Genomic DNA, 18,751 nt, shown 5'->3' on the forward strand with positions numbered 1-18,751 from the left:
ATGAATGCAGGTGAGTGAGGGGCCTTGGCCAGCCCCTATGCCCCTGGCCTGTTTCTTCTTTGTAAACAAGAATGCTGATTTAAGTGCCTTCCTCTTCTGGTATTTTAGGATTCTAAGAAAGCAAATAATAAAGAATATAGTGAGTGTGTGTACACACACTCTTACGTACACACACACACGTACACACACACATATTTTTAATTACTTGTAGGTTTTCCCCAAAGATGATAAATAAGATATTTGCTTAGGAATTTCCTCTCTTCTCTCTCTTAGTTTATCTGTCTATGTCTTAACTGTCCATCTGTCTCTGTCTCGTTTCTGTCTGGTTTCCCATTTGTCAGTTTAGCGATAATATATTATCCATCTGTAGGATATTTGCAGTCCAACCTCCAATAAAAATAATAGCAGCCACCATTTACTGATGCCTACTGTGGATGAAATCATTTTTAGATCACATCTCTACTCCTCAGAACAATGCTAAGGGAAGGGTTTATTATCCAAGGTCACACAACGCAGGCTTTGGCACATAAGAGGCCCTACAAAAATATTTGCTGAATCAATGTTGAAAGAATTAGACCTCAAACCCAGGACTAGCTCACTCCGAAGCCTCATGCTCTTTCCACACACTGCACCACACCTCCCTTTGTGGACTGCAAAGCCATAAATTTGACCTATGAGAGCCAGAGAGCATGTTTCTGAAAAGGACTTAGCAAAACAGACCAAGCTCAAGATAGGGGAGGACGGCAAGCAATATGTGTAAGACTCCATTCTACATGCTCTAGTGCTGAAGACACAAACACAGAAATGGAGTGGACTGGCCTTTAAAGTTAGCATCTCAAATTACTACTGGCTTTCAGAAAATTTTCTGCTGAAGGAACCAAGATGACATCCAGCCAATGCTCTAGGCAGCATCAAATAGAGAGAGATAACTCAGAACTTTGATTCACACTTTTCAAATGTGGTCACATTGGTTTGACAGCAGGAAAATTTCACCTAAGTATTTGAAAGCATTTCGTAAATAAGTATGGGATTTTGTGGAAAGGGCAAGGCGTCCATCGGTCAGGTTCCCTATGTCCTGCTCTGTTACTAGCTCTGTCCCTGCAGTCACCTGGCTTTTCTGGGCTTCAGTTTTCTCATCTGAAACATAACATTTGGAATATATAATTTTATGAGTTTCTTCAAGCTATAAAACAGGAAAAAATGTCTTATTTCATGCTCATTGTTCTCATTTTTCCTGAGGGAAATGGGCTTTGAGAAGTTAAGGATCTTGTTTAGCATCACCCAATAATTTAGTGAGGCAATACGAATTAAAAACAGATTTTAAAACTCCAGTGTCTCACCGCCCTTCTTAAAACATCACTCGCACACACCCTGTGCCTGATCTCATAACTCGGTTGTGGCCTCAAATTAATTCTGTGACCCACTTACACATCTAACATCGGTGCCCTTTGAAACGTACACTTACCTTATCAGTCTAACTTTGTAGGAAATGCCAAGGCCTCGTTGCCCAGCTCACATCCCCCATAAGAATCTGACTGCTGGGTACAAGGAATCCTTCACAGAGCTTGGTGTCTGGACTGGCAATTCTGGCTGCTGAAAATGAAGTCTGCTCCCCTGAACATTTTATAGTTATTTACAGGTGTGCTGGTGACTCCCGTACATGAAGGGACATGCCTAATCTGGGACAGAGCATCAGAGCATAGCCCTGGAGCCCGATGGACATTTTCTTCCCCCATCTTTCCTTTTCTGTCCCTGTTTGGCCCTGGACTGTGGTTACTGTTTCCCAAATTGTGTGACACTAAGGATACCCACCTAATGTCTTTGCATCTCATCTTAAAAATAAGGGTGTTCTAATAGGTAGGCCCTTTCCAGGGATTACTGTTCTATGATTCCAAACCTGAATGATCCTCCCAGGCTCATGTAAATGAATAGTGGTAGCACACGGGCACCATATCCTCTGGATGGGCACAATTTAACAATACATGTTCATTTCATACATAGCCGGACACTAAATCTACCCTTTCAAATGGTAAGCAGGCCAGTGTTTAATATGTGATGAAAGTGCACAGAGTTAACACTGTCCAGTCATTAACTTGACAAGGCACTGGACCAGGGGCATTTTGTATGTCGGCGATACTTAAATGGAAAGAAGCTCAGTGTGTATAGACCACCGTGGTCAAGGGGATAATTACCCCAAATGTGCACGCAGTTGCATGTCTGAACCACAACAGGGTCTGCCTGACCTTCCTGCTCTGGGAGCCCCCAGCCCCCTTCCTAAGGGGTCTGCAGGACACACCCCTGAAGTAGCAGACACTGGCTGGCACAGAAAGCGTGCAGGCACCCCTTGAAGACCTTTGCATTTATTAATTCATTTAATCCCCATAACAGCCCTGTGAGCTAAGTCCCATCATTATCCCCACTTTTCAGATAATGACCCTGAGACACAAAGAGAGTTAAGTAACTTGTGCAGCCAGAGTCAGGCAGAGGGAGGACGAACCCAGGCAGCAGCTCCTGGTTCCCAGACACTACCTGATGTCTGCCCTGGTGCAAGCAAACGCACCCTCCTCTGAACTCCCAGAGCCAGTCTGATGTCCCTGACCTCCTGGGCCTGATGGTGCTGGGTGTGCACATCTTATCTCCACCTGCCTGGGAGCTCCTTGTAGCAACCACCGCGGTCCTTTCCAGACTCCAAAGCCCCTCAGCTGTGGATGGAACGAATGACCCCAATTCAAGCCTCTGCATTTCTCACTGAGTCACAGGAACGCATCCCATCTAGGCTGCCGTGTTTTGCTGTGTCTCCTTCACCCCACTCCTGGGGCTTGTGAGCGGCTTACTGGTTGTGCCTGTAACCTCGCACCTTAGCGCGGGCTCTGGCCCACAGTAGCTTTTAATGTATGTCTGTGGAATTGAGTTTCGGCCACATTCCACCCGGGATTTCAAGGGACTGCTAATAGGCTGACCCAGATTTAAGAACGGGGAGGGCTCTGAAGAAGAGGAGCGTGGTACTTGCAGAGATGACCGATCTAAGAGACTGCAAACGTGGTGCGACTTCTCTTGTCTGACTGTGTTTCCAACCTGGCCAGGCCAGCGATGGGCAGAGACTGGTCCCCATTTTCACCTCCTGGGGTGGCTGGTGTCCCAGCTGCCCTTCCTTTCCCCACACCTACTCTTCACCTGGGCGACTAAGAAACACTCTGTCAAGAGAACTCACCCTGGTGTCCCTGGGTGCTCCCTTCAGGCTCCCAGGGATGTGTCCTCTCCGACGTCCTTCCCCATTCCAAGGTTTGAGTGCTGTCACTGCCTCTCCCTTTCCTTGTGGCCAGAGCTGTGAGCTTGGATGCCACACGGACGTGTGGAGTGAGGGGGGCAGGGAGGGGAGAGAGCAGAGAGGAGGAAGGATGTCTCATAAGGGGCAAATCTCAGAGTTGTAGGCAGCTCGAACCGGAAGGGCTTTAGTGGATGGACGTGTTTTCCAGGACCCTAAGACTAGAGGCATTGTGGAAGGAAATTGTTCCCTCAGGAACCCCAAATTCCTGTGTGGCTTTGCCAGTGGATTAACCATAGGACAGAGCTCTGTTCCCACCTCAGGAATGTCCTCCTTCTGTTACGTGCTTCTAGCCATTAGCAAACTCCTCGTTTTCACTCATCTTGCGCGCTCCTGAGGAAACAGCAGCTAGCCAACCCCAAGCAAGGGGGAGCATCTTTGATGGGTCCCAGGCAGCTCCAGTGTGGTCTTCAGCCAGAAATCCAGCAGAGACCGCATTTTCCAAGCCAGGACATGGAAAGTATTTGACAAACCGGAAAGTATCGGTTGGACAGAACCTAGGCAATCACGACTGGAGAGTCCAGGCCGTGTGCAGGTGTCGCTGGCTCCAGGCTGGGGCATGAGGCCCTCCATAGCCTCTGGAGAGCTCTGGGGTGAGGAGGCAAATGCCCTGCCCTCTTTCTTCACCCTCCTCACCCTTCTCCAAACCTGTCCCAAGGTCCAGTGGATGCAGGTCTGTGTCCCGCCCTGGGCACAGGCAGAGGCTGCCCATTTGAGGCTTTCATCCTTCAAATGAGCCCTCAAAGTGCATTTCAATCCAATGTCACCCAGATGTGTATTAGGTGGGGGATGGGAGCACATCAGCCCATCAGCCCTTGCTTGGTCCCACTCTGCAGGTCTGTAGCCCTCAAGGGAAGGCCCTGAGACTGTTGTGGGCAGCGCAGAGTAGTGGTGATGGCAGAGGCTGAGCACACCGGGCCCCTGTGACCTCTCTGCATGCACTGACTCATCCATCGCCACCTGGGGGCCAGCGCCGGAGACCCCGGGAATGGCATTGGCATGATGCTCCCTGCACAGCACTCAGCAGGCAGCCCTAGTGCTCAAAGAAAGAGTTCTCATCTCTTCTCCCTCACACTCATTTTTGTTTTGTTTGCTTTTTGGTTTTTGCCCTCTGGGGCAGTCTTGGCCAAGAAACTGCGGGGTGGCTAAGTTTACACCAGTGGCAAGTTGAATTCTCGATCTCTGGGTTGTGCTCTGAGACTCATTAAAGTCACGCAGTATTTGTCACATGTACTGATATCCTGGAGGTGAAAGGTCTGGATTTTTATTGTTTTTCCAGAGAGCCCCCCACCACCTCTAGCAGTTGCAGGAGGAGGCTTGAACTTTCTGCAGCTGGACGTTTCCCCCCAAGCAGCGTATAAGTCTACTTGGGTGTCACGTGAGGATAGCCAGTGGTGTGCTGGTGAACCAGCTCTCCCCTCCACCAAGAAAAGCTCTGATGTACAGCATTTGCCAGTTTCTGTGGTGTGAATACTGCCATTTCTGAACTGGTAGCAGTCACTCTCACAGGCTGCTGCTGGCCAGCTCCAGCGTCCTGCTGCCTGAGGACTCGTTTGGGACATTCATTAAAGAGCAACCAGGCCGTACTTCCCCCTCCAGGCTAAGAGGGACACTCCTTATTGGGCCTCAAACCAGTTGGCAGTGTGGCAGAATTAAAATGTGATTAAGGTCCAGTAGGATTTCCAGATTTAGCAAATAAAAGTATAGGATTCCTGATTAATTTAGATTTTCAGATAAATAAGCAACTGTTTCAGTATAAGTAGATCTCAAATAGTACTGGGACATACTTATTCTAAAATAGTTTTTTGTTGTTTATCTGAAATTCAGATTTAACCAGGCAGCCTTGCAGGTCTTGTATTTTATCTAGCAACCTCAGTTTCCCAGACACACACAGTGCCCAGGAAATCCTGTGGGCGGGGGGCTGTGCTGAGCGGGCGCAGCCTGGGAGGTCGAGGTATCCACCTCACTGCTCACCCTTTAAACCCGGGCGAGTCCAGCCCTGGCCGGTTTGGCTCAGCAGTTAGAGCATCGGCCTGCGGTCCGGAGAGACCCGGGTTCAGTTCCCGCTAAGGGCATGTACCTCGGTTGCAGTTTGTCCCCGGCCCTGGTTGGTCATGCGGGTGGCAGCCACTTGATGTGTCCCTTTCACGTCGATGTTTCTCTCTCTCTCTCTCTCTCCCTCCCACTCTATCTGTGCAAAAAATGGAAAAAAATGTCCTCGGGTGAGGAAAAAAAAAAATAAACCCGGGCGAGTCCATTTACCTTTCTTGCCTCTGCTTTCCCCTGGTGTAGGGGCTTTGAGAGCTAAAAGGCACCCAGAGACATTTAGCCCAACATCTTTGATTTCCAAATGAGGAAAGTTAGGTCTTCAGAGGTGACTGACTCAGGATCACCTAGCAAATAGCAGCATTGAGAACAAGAATTCCGGATTCATAATCCAGTGGAATCTTTTCCCTTCTATCCTACACATTTACTAGTGAAAAGCAGACTCTGTACTCACACTGCCCGGGTTCAAATTCTGGCTCTGACACTTACTGACTCTGTGACCTTGGCCCTGTCTTCTCACCTTCAAGGGGGATTAGATGAGTTAGTGCATGTAAAGTGCTCAGCACAGTGCCTGGCACACAGCGACCACTCCATAACAAATGCTGGTCCTGTGCACAGCCCCTAGAAAAAGCTCTCCTGGTTTCCCTGTAGCACCTTGACTCAGCACCCACGTGCCAGTTCTCCTGACTGTGGCCTGGGTGCTCATGCACCTGGTTGGCTCCATCTTTCGTGCCCTGCTTCACTCTCCCTTGGCAGTCAGCTCCTTCCCTGTCCACCAGGGATCATCAGTAGCCACAAAGCAGGAATAACACCCCTGTCCCCACCCGCAAGGCTCAAAGGATTCACTGCATTTAAAACCCGGCACAGAAGAACCTGTTCATAGCACTGATGACCCTAGCCTTTATATTAAACCATAATCACACACTGCTCAGGCCAGAGGGAAAGTCCTTGCAGGCCCTGATGATACCTTCAGCTTTCTTTCTGCCCTGAGGAAGGTAGTAGGGATAGTGGAGCTAGGAGGCGCCTGGGCGACAGAAGTTGGGGAGAGTGAGTTCTGGAGCCGTCATTTAATAGCTGTAGACTAGTGTCTCCGGGCTTCACTTTCCTTAAGATGGACTGCAAAGGACGTGTGTACACCATGCACTTGGCACTGCCACCCACAGCAGTGGGGCCTTTGGCAAATTCATCTCCACATGCCTCAGTGTCTCTATCCATTAAACGAGGACAGTGATCCCTTCTGCATTGGAGGGTTAAATGAGACAATCTTTGAAAAGCTTCTGGCACCAGGTAGGCACCCAGTAAACTCTTGAGACAGAGGAGCGTCCTTATCATTTCATGCTTCTTGCTCGGCCAACTTCTGTCAACATTGACTTCCCCTGGTAACTAGCATGGGAATTGAGACGAAAGTCCAGTTAGGGGCTACAGCAGAAATAAGCTTAGAAGTCAAACGTTTGTGTATTCCTCTCTATCATACCTGTGTCATTTACCACCTGAGCCCCACACCTGAGAGTTAGAAACGGTCTTGTTTGGAATGAAGGTTGTTTTTGTTTCATTTTGCTTTATAAACAGAAACACTCCCTGGTTTCTCTTCTGAAAGGCTGAGGAGGAAGCTGAGTCAGGTGGGGTGTAGTTAACGTGAAGTCGGTCACCCTTCCCTCCCCGTGGGCTTGGCTTACCCAACCAGTGTACACTGGCTTGCACATCAGCCACGCTTAATATCCCATTTTATGCTCATTTCTCTAATAGTGTGAAAAACAGCAGCATTCTTCCAGAATGCAGTGTGGCGTAGAGTAAGTAGGAAGAGCGAGGGCTTTGGGGGTCCCAGACGCAGCCGTTGGTATCTGAGACAGTGACTGGGCAGGTTGGAGATGGAGCTAGGCTGCCACCCGGGACAAGGCGGCGGGGCCTGCCCTGGCGGGTTATGGTAAGGCTTAGTGTTAAAGGGTGTGAAGCTTATGGAAAAGCACAGTGGAACTGACTATACCCCGATGACGCCACGTGCTCTTCCCTTTCAGGATGATATCCCGGGTCCTGGGTCCTACAACGTCACTCACCAATCTCCAGTGTCCAACAGTGTCTCGTTGTCTAAGAAAGGGACGTGCACTTTCCCCTCTACGGTGAGAACCCCTCTCTTGAGTATGAGCACTAACCAATCAATACTTTCATTCATTCGTTGCATAATCCTATATTGGACATCCATCCCTTCTCTTCAGAGGCCCAGGGTTCTAATTAGGAGTCATTGCCTCAGAGTTCATGCAGGTAAACTGAGCCTGTGTCTTTAATTCCCCCGTCACTACACATTGCCAGAGTGGGAAGAGAAGCTAGAGGAATATTCAGAACCTGATCATCCGAAACCAGTGTTATCATCATGGAATAGACTAAGCAAATGTCTTCTGAAGATGTGTAGGCATACCAGGAAAAAATTATCATTACACATCTCGCCCTAACATGCTGTTTTACACTGCTTAGTCTAAGTGGGTTATTGAAACTGTTGAGAAATCTGATGGGATCGGAAAGAGAGCAGGCAGAGGGCCTGAAATGGAGTGATCTTCCTCCCTACTTCTCTTCTCTGTGAGATGTGGCACTTGATGTTTGTGGAGGGTTCTGACAGGCAAGCATATATGAGGAGCCAGTGTCCCTGGCCGGGCTGGGGTGAAGATAGATTTTATTTGAATATTTATAAATTGGCAAGAAAAACTAGATATAGCGAGGGCAAAGGGTCAGACTAGGGTAAGACTGTCTAGGGTAAGAAAGTAAAAAAAGAAAAACCCAGACTCTAGCATTAATAAAACACATGCTGTCTGTCCCTTTAAAATAATAATCTCTTGCAAAAATGTATTATGATGCCTGACATTGGAATTGATTTAAAAAAAAACAAAATCACACAAAGAGACCATTTAAGACACACTGAATATGGCTGCTTATTGGAATTCGAGTTTGGCAGAGTGGAATCATCAAGGAGCAAACTGACCCCGGAGCTATCTCTCCATCAGCCAAGAGCTTGAGGTTGCACACACCCCCAGTGAGTTCAGGGAACAGCCACGCCTCTACCTTGTTGTTTGCCCCAAGCCCTGTGTGTAAAGAGATTCAAATGCAATCAGGGAAAGAAGGGCCTTGTCTCACAATGGCCTGGCACAGGCAGCAAGACTTAAGACCTAATCCTGACTCAGCTGTGGATTCCCGACGTGACCTCAAGCACGTCACCCGCCTGCATTCTAGTTGCCTCATAGAGTGGAGACACCTGGAGGCGCTGGGCACATTACCATGGTAATGAGTGAAAAACCCGTGGAAACTGCAGAGCATTCTAAACACGTTCAGTATTGTGATTATCACCACCTGAGTCACAAACACTACTTCCCTGCAACACCTAGGTTTTCTCTCTGTGAACTTCTTTGCCAGATAGTGGCACTGCCCATTCCTACTTGGTGCCAAAGAAGGGGCCGAATCAGAGCATGCCGTGCGATCGAGTTCCTACTAGGCTTTCTGTGCAGTGACTTCCCCGAGGACGGGCTGTGCTGTCTGGAGGAGAAGGGGCCCAAGTGAAGATCTGAGGACTACAGAATCAAATGAGGCCTTTCAGGTCTTAAAATAATTCAGGCCAAACCCAAAACAAGGCAGATAATGAGTTGTTCAGGCTTCCTCTCCTCTCCTTGATGAATATGAGAATTTATATTTATATTTCTAAACAGTTAAGTTCCTGAATCCGTAGGCAGGGGCCTAAAGTGGTGGATGGAGATCTGTCGGGAGAGTCCCCACACCTTCCTGGGTTCCCTTCTGAACTGGATGTGAATTTCATACCTCCACCCTTCTGCGAGTGACTTCCACCCTTAGCACCTCCTCCATTTTTGCATCTGAAGAGTCCCAGGGAGTTAAAAGAAAACTGTGCCTTATTGACACGGGTGTGACCAGGTTCACTGTGGGTGAAGCTGACCAAAAAACTCTCTGGGTCTATAAACTTGAGAAACTTCCTGATGACTATTGAAACAACTACGCCCAGCCTTTTGAGAGGACCTGTCATCTCTCTAAGTCCAAATTATATAAGAGCTTCATTAATGCATTCCAGATCTTTGTTCCAGAATTATTCACAGAACTGACTAGGAAGGCAAGTGAGGCAGGTGGGAGGGGACTTTGATGGCCTTTCTATATTTGCATGGTGTCAGGAGTGGTTCTGGAAAAGTTAGTATGTGCTGGAGAGAGGTTCATACATGCCAGTGTATGGCCAGATTGGAGACCACAGGCCTGAATGAAAAGCAAGCCAAGGAGGCCCTGACTGTGTGACTCAGTGGGTTGAGCATCATCTTGTGTACCAAGGGGTTGCCAGTTAGATGCTAGTCAGGGCACATGCCTGGTTTGCAGGCACGATCTCCTGGGGGGGGGGGGGCAGGCAGGAAGCATCCCATCGATGTTTCTCTCTCTCCCTCCCTTCCCTTCTCTCCCTAAAAAATCAATAAAATATTTTTTTAAAAAGAAAGCTGAGAGGTAGGTGAGTGAGTGTTACTTCAGCTGTACTCTGAGGCAAATCCAATTACAAAGCTTTATGAAACATTGCCTCTAATTGGAATTTTTTTAGAACAATATTCCCCAAATGCATGTGAGTAGGTTTTCTAGGCCAAAGAGATTCTATGATCCAGTAAATTTAAGAAAGTATGGACAGGTGTTTTTTTTATTGTAGACTGTCTCAGAGCATTTGATATGCCAAAGTGTATTATGAATCTCCAAACTGGGAACGTGGTGTGAGACTTCTCAAACGCACTGGACCCTGAAGCTCTCTTCCAGCTGCCGCCACCACCAACACAACCTTATCTTAGAGCACTGGGATGCCGAGGAACACACATTGGGAAGGGTGCTTTAGAAAAACATGCTTGTCCGCTCTGTTGGGTGACTCAAGTGGCACCATCGAGGGAGGTTTGACCTCACCACCCTTCCATGGAAACTAAAAAGAAAGAGCAAAGGTGTGCCTGTACCACTGGGCAGGGGAGATACAGGGTATTGATTCTTCTTGAACTACAACCTCCCTGAGCAGTCCTTTGTCAGCTGCTCATCTTGCTTTTTCTATTACTCCTCTTGACCCAGTCCTCTTCAGAACTGGGTATCTGACCTACAGCAGATGGTGCGGCAGACTGGCTGGGTGAGAATGACGGTTCCTCCACTTGACTAGCGGAGGAAGCTCTGGTTCCTCATGTGCAAGGTGAGCACAATCACAATACCCACTAGCCAGGGTTGTCGTGAGGATTAAGTGCAACAACCCATGAAAACTACTTGGTTAACTATTGCCCACAATGCAAAGGCAAAGGAGTTCAAGGCTGGGGTGACCTTGCTTCTGGGAACATCATTGAATCTGTACAATTTGGAGAAGGCAGAGGTGGGACTCAAACCCAGCTTAGATTCTGAGCAGCTGAGACCGGACAAGAACACTCCTGCTTCTGGTGGCACAGCCACCCTTGTACTGTGGCAGTCTGTAGACCACGTGCGCGGTGGTCCGCAAGAAGGCGCTGAGAGCCATTGCCTCCAAGCACGAATGAGGAGCTGGGGGGAGGCACCGATGCCTTCCCACAGCCTCCCCCGTTTTCTGTTTGTGTAGTTATTGATCTCTATCAAGCGGAGGAAACCCAGGGCAATGTTCCCAAGCTTTAACCATAAAATAATGAGAACTATTTGGTTTTATCAGACTCTAATACCTGCCATACTATCCTAGGGTAAAGTGATATTATCTCCTAGTTTCTGTGGCTTTTGACCCTTTTCATTTGGCAAACATTGATTCTGTTTGTTTCTTAACTAAAAATTGTTTTATCATGGCTTCCTGGAAAAAGTAGAATTGGTTCAGACGAAAGAGCAAAAATATTGCAGGGTTTTATGCAATCAGTAATTAGTCGGGGACAGGAGGTGTGGGTGGACAGCAAGCTCCATGGAGCCTTGTACCTAGAAGACATCAGATGCACCCTTGTTATTTAGGCAGTTCAGATTATTTAACCTTAGAAATAAGATGTGGTGTTTCCTTCTGAGTAGAAAGAAAGCCTAGGTTGGAAGAAGAAAGTCTAAAGCTTCCATCATGTAAATGATCCAACAGCTAATGTGAGTCAAGTGTAAGTGGCTTGAAACAGGATTGAATGAACATATATTTATGGCAGAATTCTTTATGCAAGCCCAAAACATAAGATGAGTAATTTGGATTTACAGAAGTTAAAATGGGTCAGAACTTGTGTTTTCCAAGAGCAAGTCCCGAGGTCAGTTTATTATTGTTCCCTGCCAGAGCTTCACCTTTTATAAAATAAAATGCACTTACACTTGTTTTCGGGTACCATCTCTTTGACCTCTGTCCTTTGGAGCCACAGATTATGTGACAGTGCTGACTCCTTTGGCTTTCTCCTCACAGCGTGCCCGACTGGATACCATCATTTGTAAATATCCTGCAGCTAACGCGTATACTCTTCCGTCATGCTTTGTTTCGAAGAAGGACTTCAGTAATTCCTGTTCCAGGGCGTTCCAGTTGCCAAGCTTTGCAAAAGTTCTCAAGTTTGAAACTCCTGCACCAAACCATTATAATGTAAGAACATTACATATATTTACTAAATATGTACTGAATGAATGGTTTACTAAAATGAAAGAAAGGAAGGGGGGCACTTTGAGAAATAGTATTTTAATGCAGTTGGTAAACCAGTTAGCATTTGTTGGGTACCCAGTGGCTACATGAGGCTGTGCAAGACTCTTACAGGGAATTTGAAGAACACAGAGAAAAATGTGGGCAACGTGGAGGCCAGTGTGGAGCAGTGGGAAGACCACTGCCCTGGGAAATGCTTACTGTGATCAGTCCTAAAATGTAAGCTTTCCCAGGTGGTGTTCTCATCTCAAACAATGAGATGTTATTTACCACGTTACCTGCAGGTGCGATTCATTTAACTTTCAGGTTCTTATAGGGAAAATAAAATTCTGTCTTTCCATATCTGAAAAATGGGACTTTTAAGAGCACTGCTCTGCCAGTTATGATCACCTTACAGTCACTGAGGCAGAACAGTGTAACTAATGGTTAAGGAATAGAGTCAAGTTCAAATCTTGACTCTGCCACTTTCTAACCATGTGGCTTTGGGCAAGTCTCTTAACCTTTCAGGACTCAGTTTATTCATCTGTAAAATGGGGACACATATCTAGTTCATAGTGTTCACGCACATGTTAAATGAGGTAATCTATGGTGAGCGCTCAGCACAGCGCCTGGCACACAAGGATTCTGCGGTTCACGGGGTTGGAGGGGGACTATCTTTGGGGAAGACACGTCACCTCTTGAGCCTCAGTTGTAAAATGAAATTAATTATACTTGCCCTACAGGGTTATTATAAGAAGCAAATGAGACAACGAATGTGAAAGCACTCTGAAATACATAAGGCATGAGTTATACATAAGGTATTAATATTGTTATGCCATATTTCAAAATATTTTGGTCTTAAATACTTTATTTTTAATTTCCTTTTCCTTTTATAATATTATAAATATTTACTTTTCTGACTACAAAGATCCTGTCCACTTTCTGTGTTTGAGCTGATCAATTATAACGTGTGCCTGCTGGGCCAGCCCTGTGCAAAAGGAATATAATGGGAACTATGTATGCCATTTCATTTTCCTGGTAGCCACACTTAAAAGTAAAAAGGAACAGGTGAAATTAATTTTAATAATGTATTCTATTTAACCTGGTATATTAAAAATATTACATCTAGCCTTGGCCAGTTTGGTTCAGCGATTAGAGCGTTGGCTGGCAGACCAGAGAGTCCCAGGTTTGGTTCCTGCTAAGGGCACGTACCTCGGTTGCAGTTTGTCCCCGGCCCTGGTTGGGGTTGTGTGGGTGGCAACCAGCTGATGTGTCCCTTTCATGTCAATGTTTCTCTCTCTCTCTCTTCCCCCCTCTGTCCCTCCCGCTCTATCTGAAGATAAATGCAAAAATGTCCTTGGGTGAAGATTAAAAAAATTACATCTAAGCAATATAAAATTGTTAGATGTTTTACATTATTTCCATCATACTGAGTCTTTCAAATCCAGTGTATATTTTATCCAACACATCTTTTAAAAAATATTTACTTTTAATTACAGTTGACCTACATATTATATTAGTTTCAAGTGCACAACATAGTGATTAGACATTTATATGTTTTACCAAGTGACCACCCGGTGAGTCCAGGGCCCACCTGACATCATGTGGCAGCATGCCTTAATCTGGACCTGCCCTGTTTCCAGGCTCGGTAGCCACATGTGGCCAGTGGCTACCACGCCCTGGACAGCATGACTCTAGACAGTCTTCCCCTGGGGTAATCAGAGCCCGAAATAATGACAGTGATGATAATGAAGCACTTTTCATGGCCTATGTGCTGTTCTAAGAGTCAGGTATGCATCTTATTTAATATCCACAAGAATCCATGAAGTGGGCTATCTTAGTCTCAATTTACAGAAGAGGAAACTGACGCTCAGAGAGGTAAAGGTACTTGCCCAGAGCTCCCCAGCTCGAAGGGACCATTTGCACATCAGTGAACACAGGCAGGTGGCTGAGGTAGAAAGCTGGAGAGTGAGCAGTCATCATGTTCCAGCCCTGCCAGCTGAGATTCCAGTGGGGCGCTCAAGACAGAAACTAGTAAACAGACAAACGATACTTACAAACTGTGGCCAGCTTTGAGAGAGGAAAACAGTGGACCCGAGAAAGAGAGAATATGTGTGGGCTGGGTGGTAACAGACTTTACACTGTGTGGTCAGAGAGGGCTCTGAGGCTGAGACCCAGAGATTGAAGGAGAGCTGGAGTTCGGGGAACAGCGAGGTCCTGGGACAGCAAACAACTTAGCCCATGTGGAACTACAAGACGGTAGTTAGGGTAGCATTAGCTAGGAGGAGGGGGATCAGGGGCTCAGAGGCCAGTGTTTCAGGGCTCTGCAGACCCTGGGAGTTAGAATTTTGTTCTCTGTGTACTGAAGCTCGTGAGGGGGATGAGAGGAATGGAGTGATGCCATCTGATGTACTTTTTTCTTGCATTTATCCTTAGAGTGGGAGAGAGAGAGAGAGAAACATCGATGTGAGAGAGACACATTGACTGTTCGCCACCCACATGACTCCAACTGGGGCCGGGGACAAACTGCAACCGAGGTACGTGCCCTTAGCAGGAACCGAACACGGGATTCTCTGGTCCGCTGGCCGACGCTCTAACCGCTGAGCCAAACCAGCCAGGTACTTTTTAAAGAAGCTCCCTCTTGCAGCTATATGGACTGCAGAGTGGGCTAAGAGTGGATTTTAGAAAACCAGTTAAGAGGCTGCTCTGGCCCTGGCCAGTTTGGCTCAGCAGTTAGAGCACTGGCCTGTGGTCCAGAGAGACCCGGGTTCGGTTCCCACTAAGGGCATGTACCTCGGTTGCAGTTTGTCCCCGGCCTGGTTGGGTCTTATGGGAGGCAGCCACTCGATGTGTTCCTTTCACGTCGATGTTTCTCTCTCTGTCTCTGTCTCTCTCTCTCTCTCTCCCCCCCCCCCTCTCTCCCTCTCTCTCCTTCTCACTCTGCTCTATCTGAACAAAAAATGGAAAAATGTTCTTGGGTGAGGATAAAAAAAAAAAAAGAAGCTGTTCTGCTAACAGGAAAGAGGTCGAGGCCTGGTCCAAGAACGTGGTAATGAAGATCCTTGGTCACTGCACCATCTGCATTCCTCACAGAGGTAGTGTTTCATGCATCTGCCTCCCAGCCCACCGTGTGCTCCTTCACCCTGCACAGGTCCTGGCGTTCAGTGAGCATGCAGTAAAGTGCTGACGTCAAAGGAGTAACTCCCGGTGATTGGTAGAATAACGCCCCGGTAGTTACTAATCTAGAAAAGACCATTTCCCAAGTCAGAGCTCTGTCCTTCTGCCAGTAGATCAGTTTTAGGGGCTTGTTTTTTATTCATTGTTGTTTTAATGTAGCTCTGAAAATAATACATGCTCACCATAAAATATGTTCAAGCATTATAGAAACCCATGAACTAGAAGGTGGAAGTCCCTTAAAATTCTGCTCCCCAAAGCAAACCACCATTGAAACTGGGTGCAGTTTCTTTCTGATTCTCTTCCTCCCTCGGTCCCTCCCTCCAGTGTCAGGACTGTGCTGTCCACTGTTGATGTGCATTTTCTAAACTGTATCTTGGATTCCTGTGCTCCCCCACCCCCTCATGCAATACAATAAATCAGCTTCATTCTCTTTTAGCCTGCCCGTGGAGCTGACTGTTTTCTTAGTGTGGTGGTGAAATCTTCCAGTGACACACACTCGGCGCGTACAAAAATGCCATCTTTTTCAGTTGCTTTCCTGTCTGGGTGAGGAATAAAGCCGCAGTAGTGTTTTGTCTACAGGTGGCTGTTTTCAGACCCGGAGAACAATGGTTGAGGCAACTGGCGAAGAGTAGAAATGTGCTAATCCTGTTAGCCACGCTACACGGAGGTCTGCCCAGGCCTTTCTTTGGCTTTGCTCACACCATGATCCCCACTTCTCCATTCGAATCCTTTCCTTGGTTCCGTGTTATTACTTCCTCTCCGGCAACCTGGCTCCTCTCCCCGTGTCCAGTAATTAGCCTGTTCCATCTGATCTTTTTGTTTGCCGTCTCGGCAGGCAGCCTAGCCATTAGGACCCTGGGAAAAGCTGAATTCCTCCACCTTCGTCAACACAAACTCAGAATGCCATCTGCATTTCTTGAGAAACAATTTTCTGACAAAGGAGTATCGCAGAAAATCAAACCATCCTGGCCCCAGCAAATATTTTCACTCATTCGGTAAATATTCCCAGCCGTCGCATGTACAACTTTTATGACATCTTTTTATCTAATGAATACAGGAGACCAACTGCAAATTGGCATTTAAAATATGTATAATTCACATGTAATATAAGAATGATCTCAGGATTCTTTTTTTCCCCTTGTGTGCTATATTCAGAGTTCTGAACACACTGGACACTCTCAAATGTATATTGTGTGGATAGACCAAAATTCTTAATGTCTGGTTAGTCCAGAAAAATGAAGATGAGACAGTGCTTACAAATCTGATTGTAATCCTGAAGTACACGTTTTCCTTGTATGGCACAAAGCCTGCATTTCTAGAAGGACTGTTTGAGCAGTAAGGAATCAGGCGGAGATGTGTAGGACTAAGTGTTCCAAAAAAGAATAAAAATCACAGGAAAAATAATGAAAATAATGTACATGTGTAGTGTTACATGGTTTTTAAAAAAGACTTCGCTCTAGATGATTTTCATTGACCTCCTGCCCCCCACCCCCAGCCTCAACAGCACTCAGTCACGTAGAGCAGGGACTGTCCGAGCGTCTTACAGATGAGAAACTAAACCACCTGAGCGGGTCGCCTGCCCTGTGGGTGGCACAAGTGAGCCTAGAAGCTGGGTCTGCAGGCTGTCCCCTCAGACACCGTCCTTTGTGCCAGACACTGGCTGGTGATCCCAAACTCCTAGACAGCTCCACCTGGGGTGCTGGCGAAGGCACCGTTGGTGTGAGCTTTTCCGCTCATGTCAGTTCATTTTCTGAGACGGTCAAGTTTAATTTGATTTTGAACCCAAATGTGACACTCATCCAGGCACGATGACAAAGACAAAGAAAGGGAAGACACGGGGCACAGCGCGCTGAGTTTCTCTCCCCAGGCCTCCGTCTCTTACTGCAAGGAGAGAAACAACGTCAGTGCCCGAGCCGGGTTTGTGTCCAAAACCCAGAGAGGATTTTTCACTACCACCGAAAAAGGACCTGCCCCAGGTAAGCAGCTGCCTTGCACTGGCCTTGACCTAAGGGTTCATGACCAGATCTGGTCTGAGGGCCCCCATTCCTTCAGCAGGAATCTCTGGAAGGAGTGAGGCTTTGGGGAGGTGGGGGTGGAGGCCGGTGTTGAATGAAGAGGAGAAGGGTGAGGAAAGACCAGCTGTCCCCCTTCAGGGAAGGATAGCTGGCCCTGGAAATGTCCCCAAAGCAGCCTTGGTGGCCTCCCCTGTTATGACAGGGCACACGTGCTGTGAGTAGCCAGGTGGGGAAGTGGCTTCTCACCTCAGCAGTGTGCACGTCCCCATCCCCGGCGGCCTGGGCCGGCGGGGGCACCTGCGCAGGGCCCCGACTCTCAGCAGCAGTCTTCCTCCCCTCCGCCTCGGGGCCACCCCATCATCTGGTCAACGATGGCAAGCAGCTCCACGACTGAGTGCCCGCCCCCGCCCGGTATTGCCCATGCAGTCCGCACACGTCTGTGCGCACAGGTCCACACTCCCAGTCCTGTGTTTCAGGAGAGGAGATGGAGGCTCTGAGAGCTGGAGTGGTGTGCCCAGCGTCGCAGGGCAGAGGTGTGCCTGGCAGTGTCTGACTGAGGAGACTCTGCCCTGTATTCCACCCTGACTTCCCAAATCACCAGGATTCAGGAGCACACGGGGCTGGCCTGCAAGTGTTTCCCGCTGGGCTGTGCCCTCCTGTGCCTCAGACCTCCGCCCCACCTCCGAGCTCCAGGGAAAGTTTCCAGGGTGGTCTGTGCTCCAGGAGCACTTGTTCTATCAGACCTTCCCTAATGGCAACTGAAGACCCCCAGGGGAGCCAGAGCAGAGCCCAGAGCAGCAGCAGGGTTTGCCTCCAGGATCACGCCCCTTGCGGGGGGTGTGGATAAAACTGCAGTGCATGTCAGATTTCAGCAAATCCAGATTAAAGTTGAGATTAGTCTGAAGCTGAATAGCAAAATCAGCCCTAATTAGGAGGCTAAGCCAGGGCTAAAGCTCCCTGCCTTGCATCATCTGTGGGCCCGGCCCCACCTTGTTTGTTTATACAGGAGAACAAAGCTGGCATCCCTGGGGTTTGGCCAGAGGCCGCACCAGGGAGCTCTGGGATGCGGGCTCCCTCGCTGCAGGCCACGTGTGCCCAGTTCCTTGGAAGGGTGGGAGGGGCCCCAGCCCCTATCACAGAGAGCAGGAAGGGTCTGTTAAGTTTCTACAGTGTGCTTTCTGCTCACTACCCAATGCTCTCAAACCCCACAGAGCGTTCGCCAAGCACATGATCGTGTACTCAGAGGTGTGAGCTACTATTATTACTTTATGCCCATTTTACAGGTGAAAATGATGCTTAGAAAGCAGGTGGCTAGTGCAGGGTCCCGTCAAATTTGAATCCAGGCCTATTGGGCTTGATGCCTGCCTGGGACCTCAGACACCTCCCCCACCACCACTTGCCAGGAACCTGCCCCCCTGCCAGAAGCAATCTGCTCTGACCTCTCGAATGAGGTTCCCACTTCCCCCTCTGTGGGGGAAAACCGATGCGGAGCTGTGACTGGCGTCCCAGCTGTGTCCTGCTGCTCTGCCCCTCGTGCCTCGGACTGAGGGCCTGGCCGGCCTGCCTTCAGCGCTGGGCAGACGCTCACTTTCACCCATTTGCTGGCTGGAT

At 48.1% G+C, this 18,751-nt stretch overlaps 1 protein-coding gene across 1 annotated transcript in view; it reads left to right on the forward strand.

Annotated features, from left to right (window-relative positions):
- Positions 1 to 18,751, forward strand: part of STPG1 (sperm tail PG-rich repeat containing 1) — a 47,703-nt gene that overhangs the window by 12,681 nt on the left and 16,271 nt on the right. Inside the window, exons 4-6 of the mRNA XM_036256949.1 lie at positions 7,387 to 7,488; positions 11,745 to 11,915; positions 16,993 to 17,101. Of these exons, the coding sequence (XP_036112842.1) occupies positions 7,387 to 7,488; positions 11,745 to 11,915; positions 16,993 to 17,101 (382 nt within the window). The remainder of the gene's footprint in view (positions 1 to 7,386; positions 7,489 to 11,744; positions 11,916 to 16,992; positions 17,102 to 18,751) is intronic.

Source organism: Molossus molossus, unplaced genomic scaffold (assembly GCF_014108415.1).
Source record: "Molossus molossus isolate mMolMol1 unplaced genomic scaffold, mMolMol1.p scaffold_m16_p_12, whole genome shotgun sequence".
Lineage (NCBI taxonomy): Eukaryota > Metazoa > Chordata > Mammalia > Chiroptera > Molossidae > Molossus > Molossus molossus.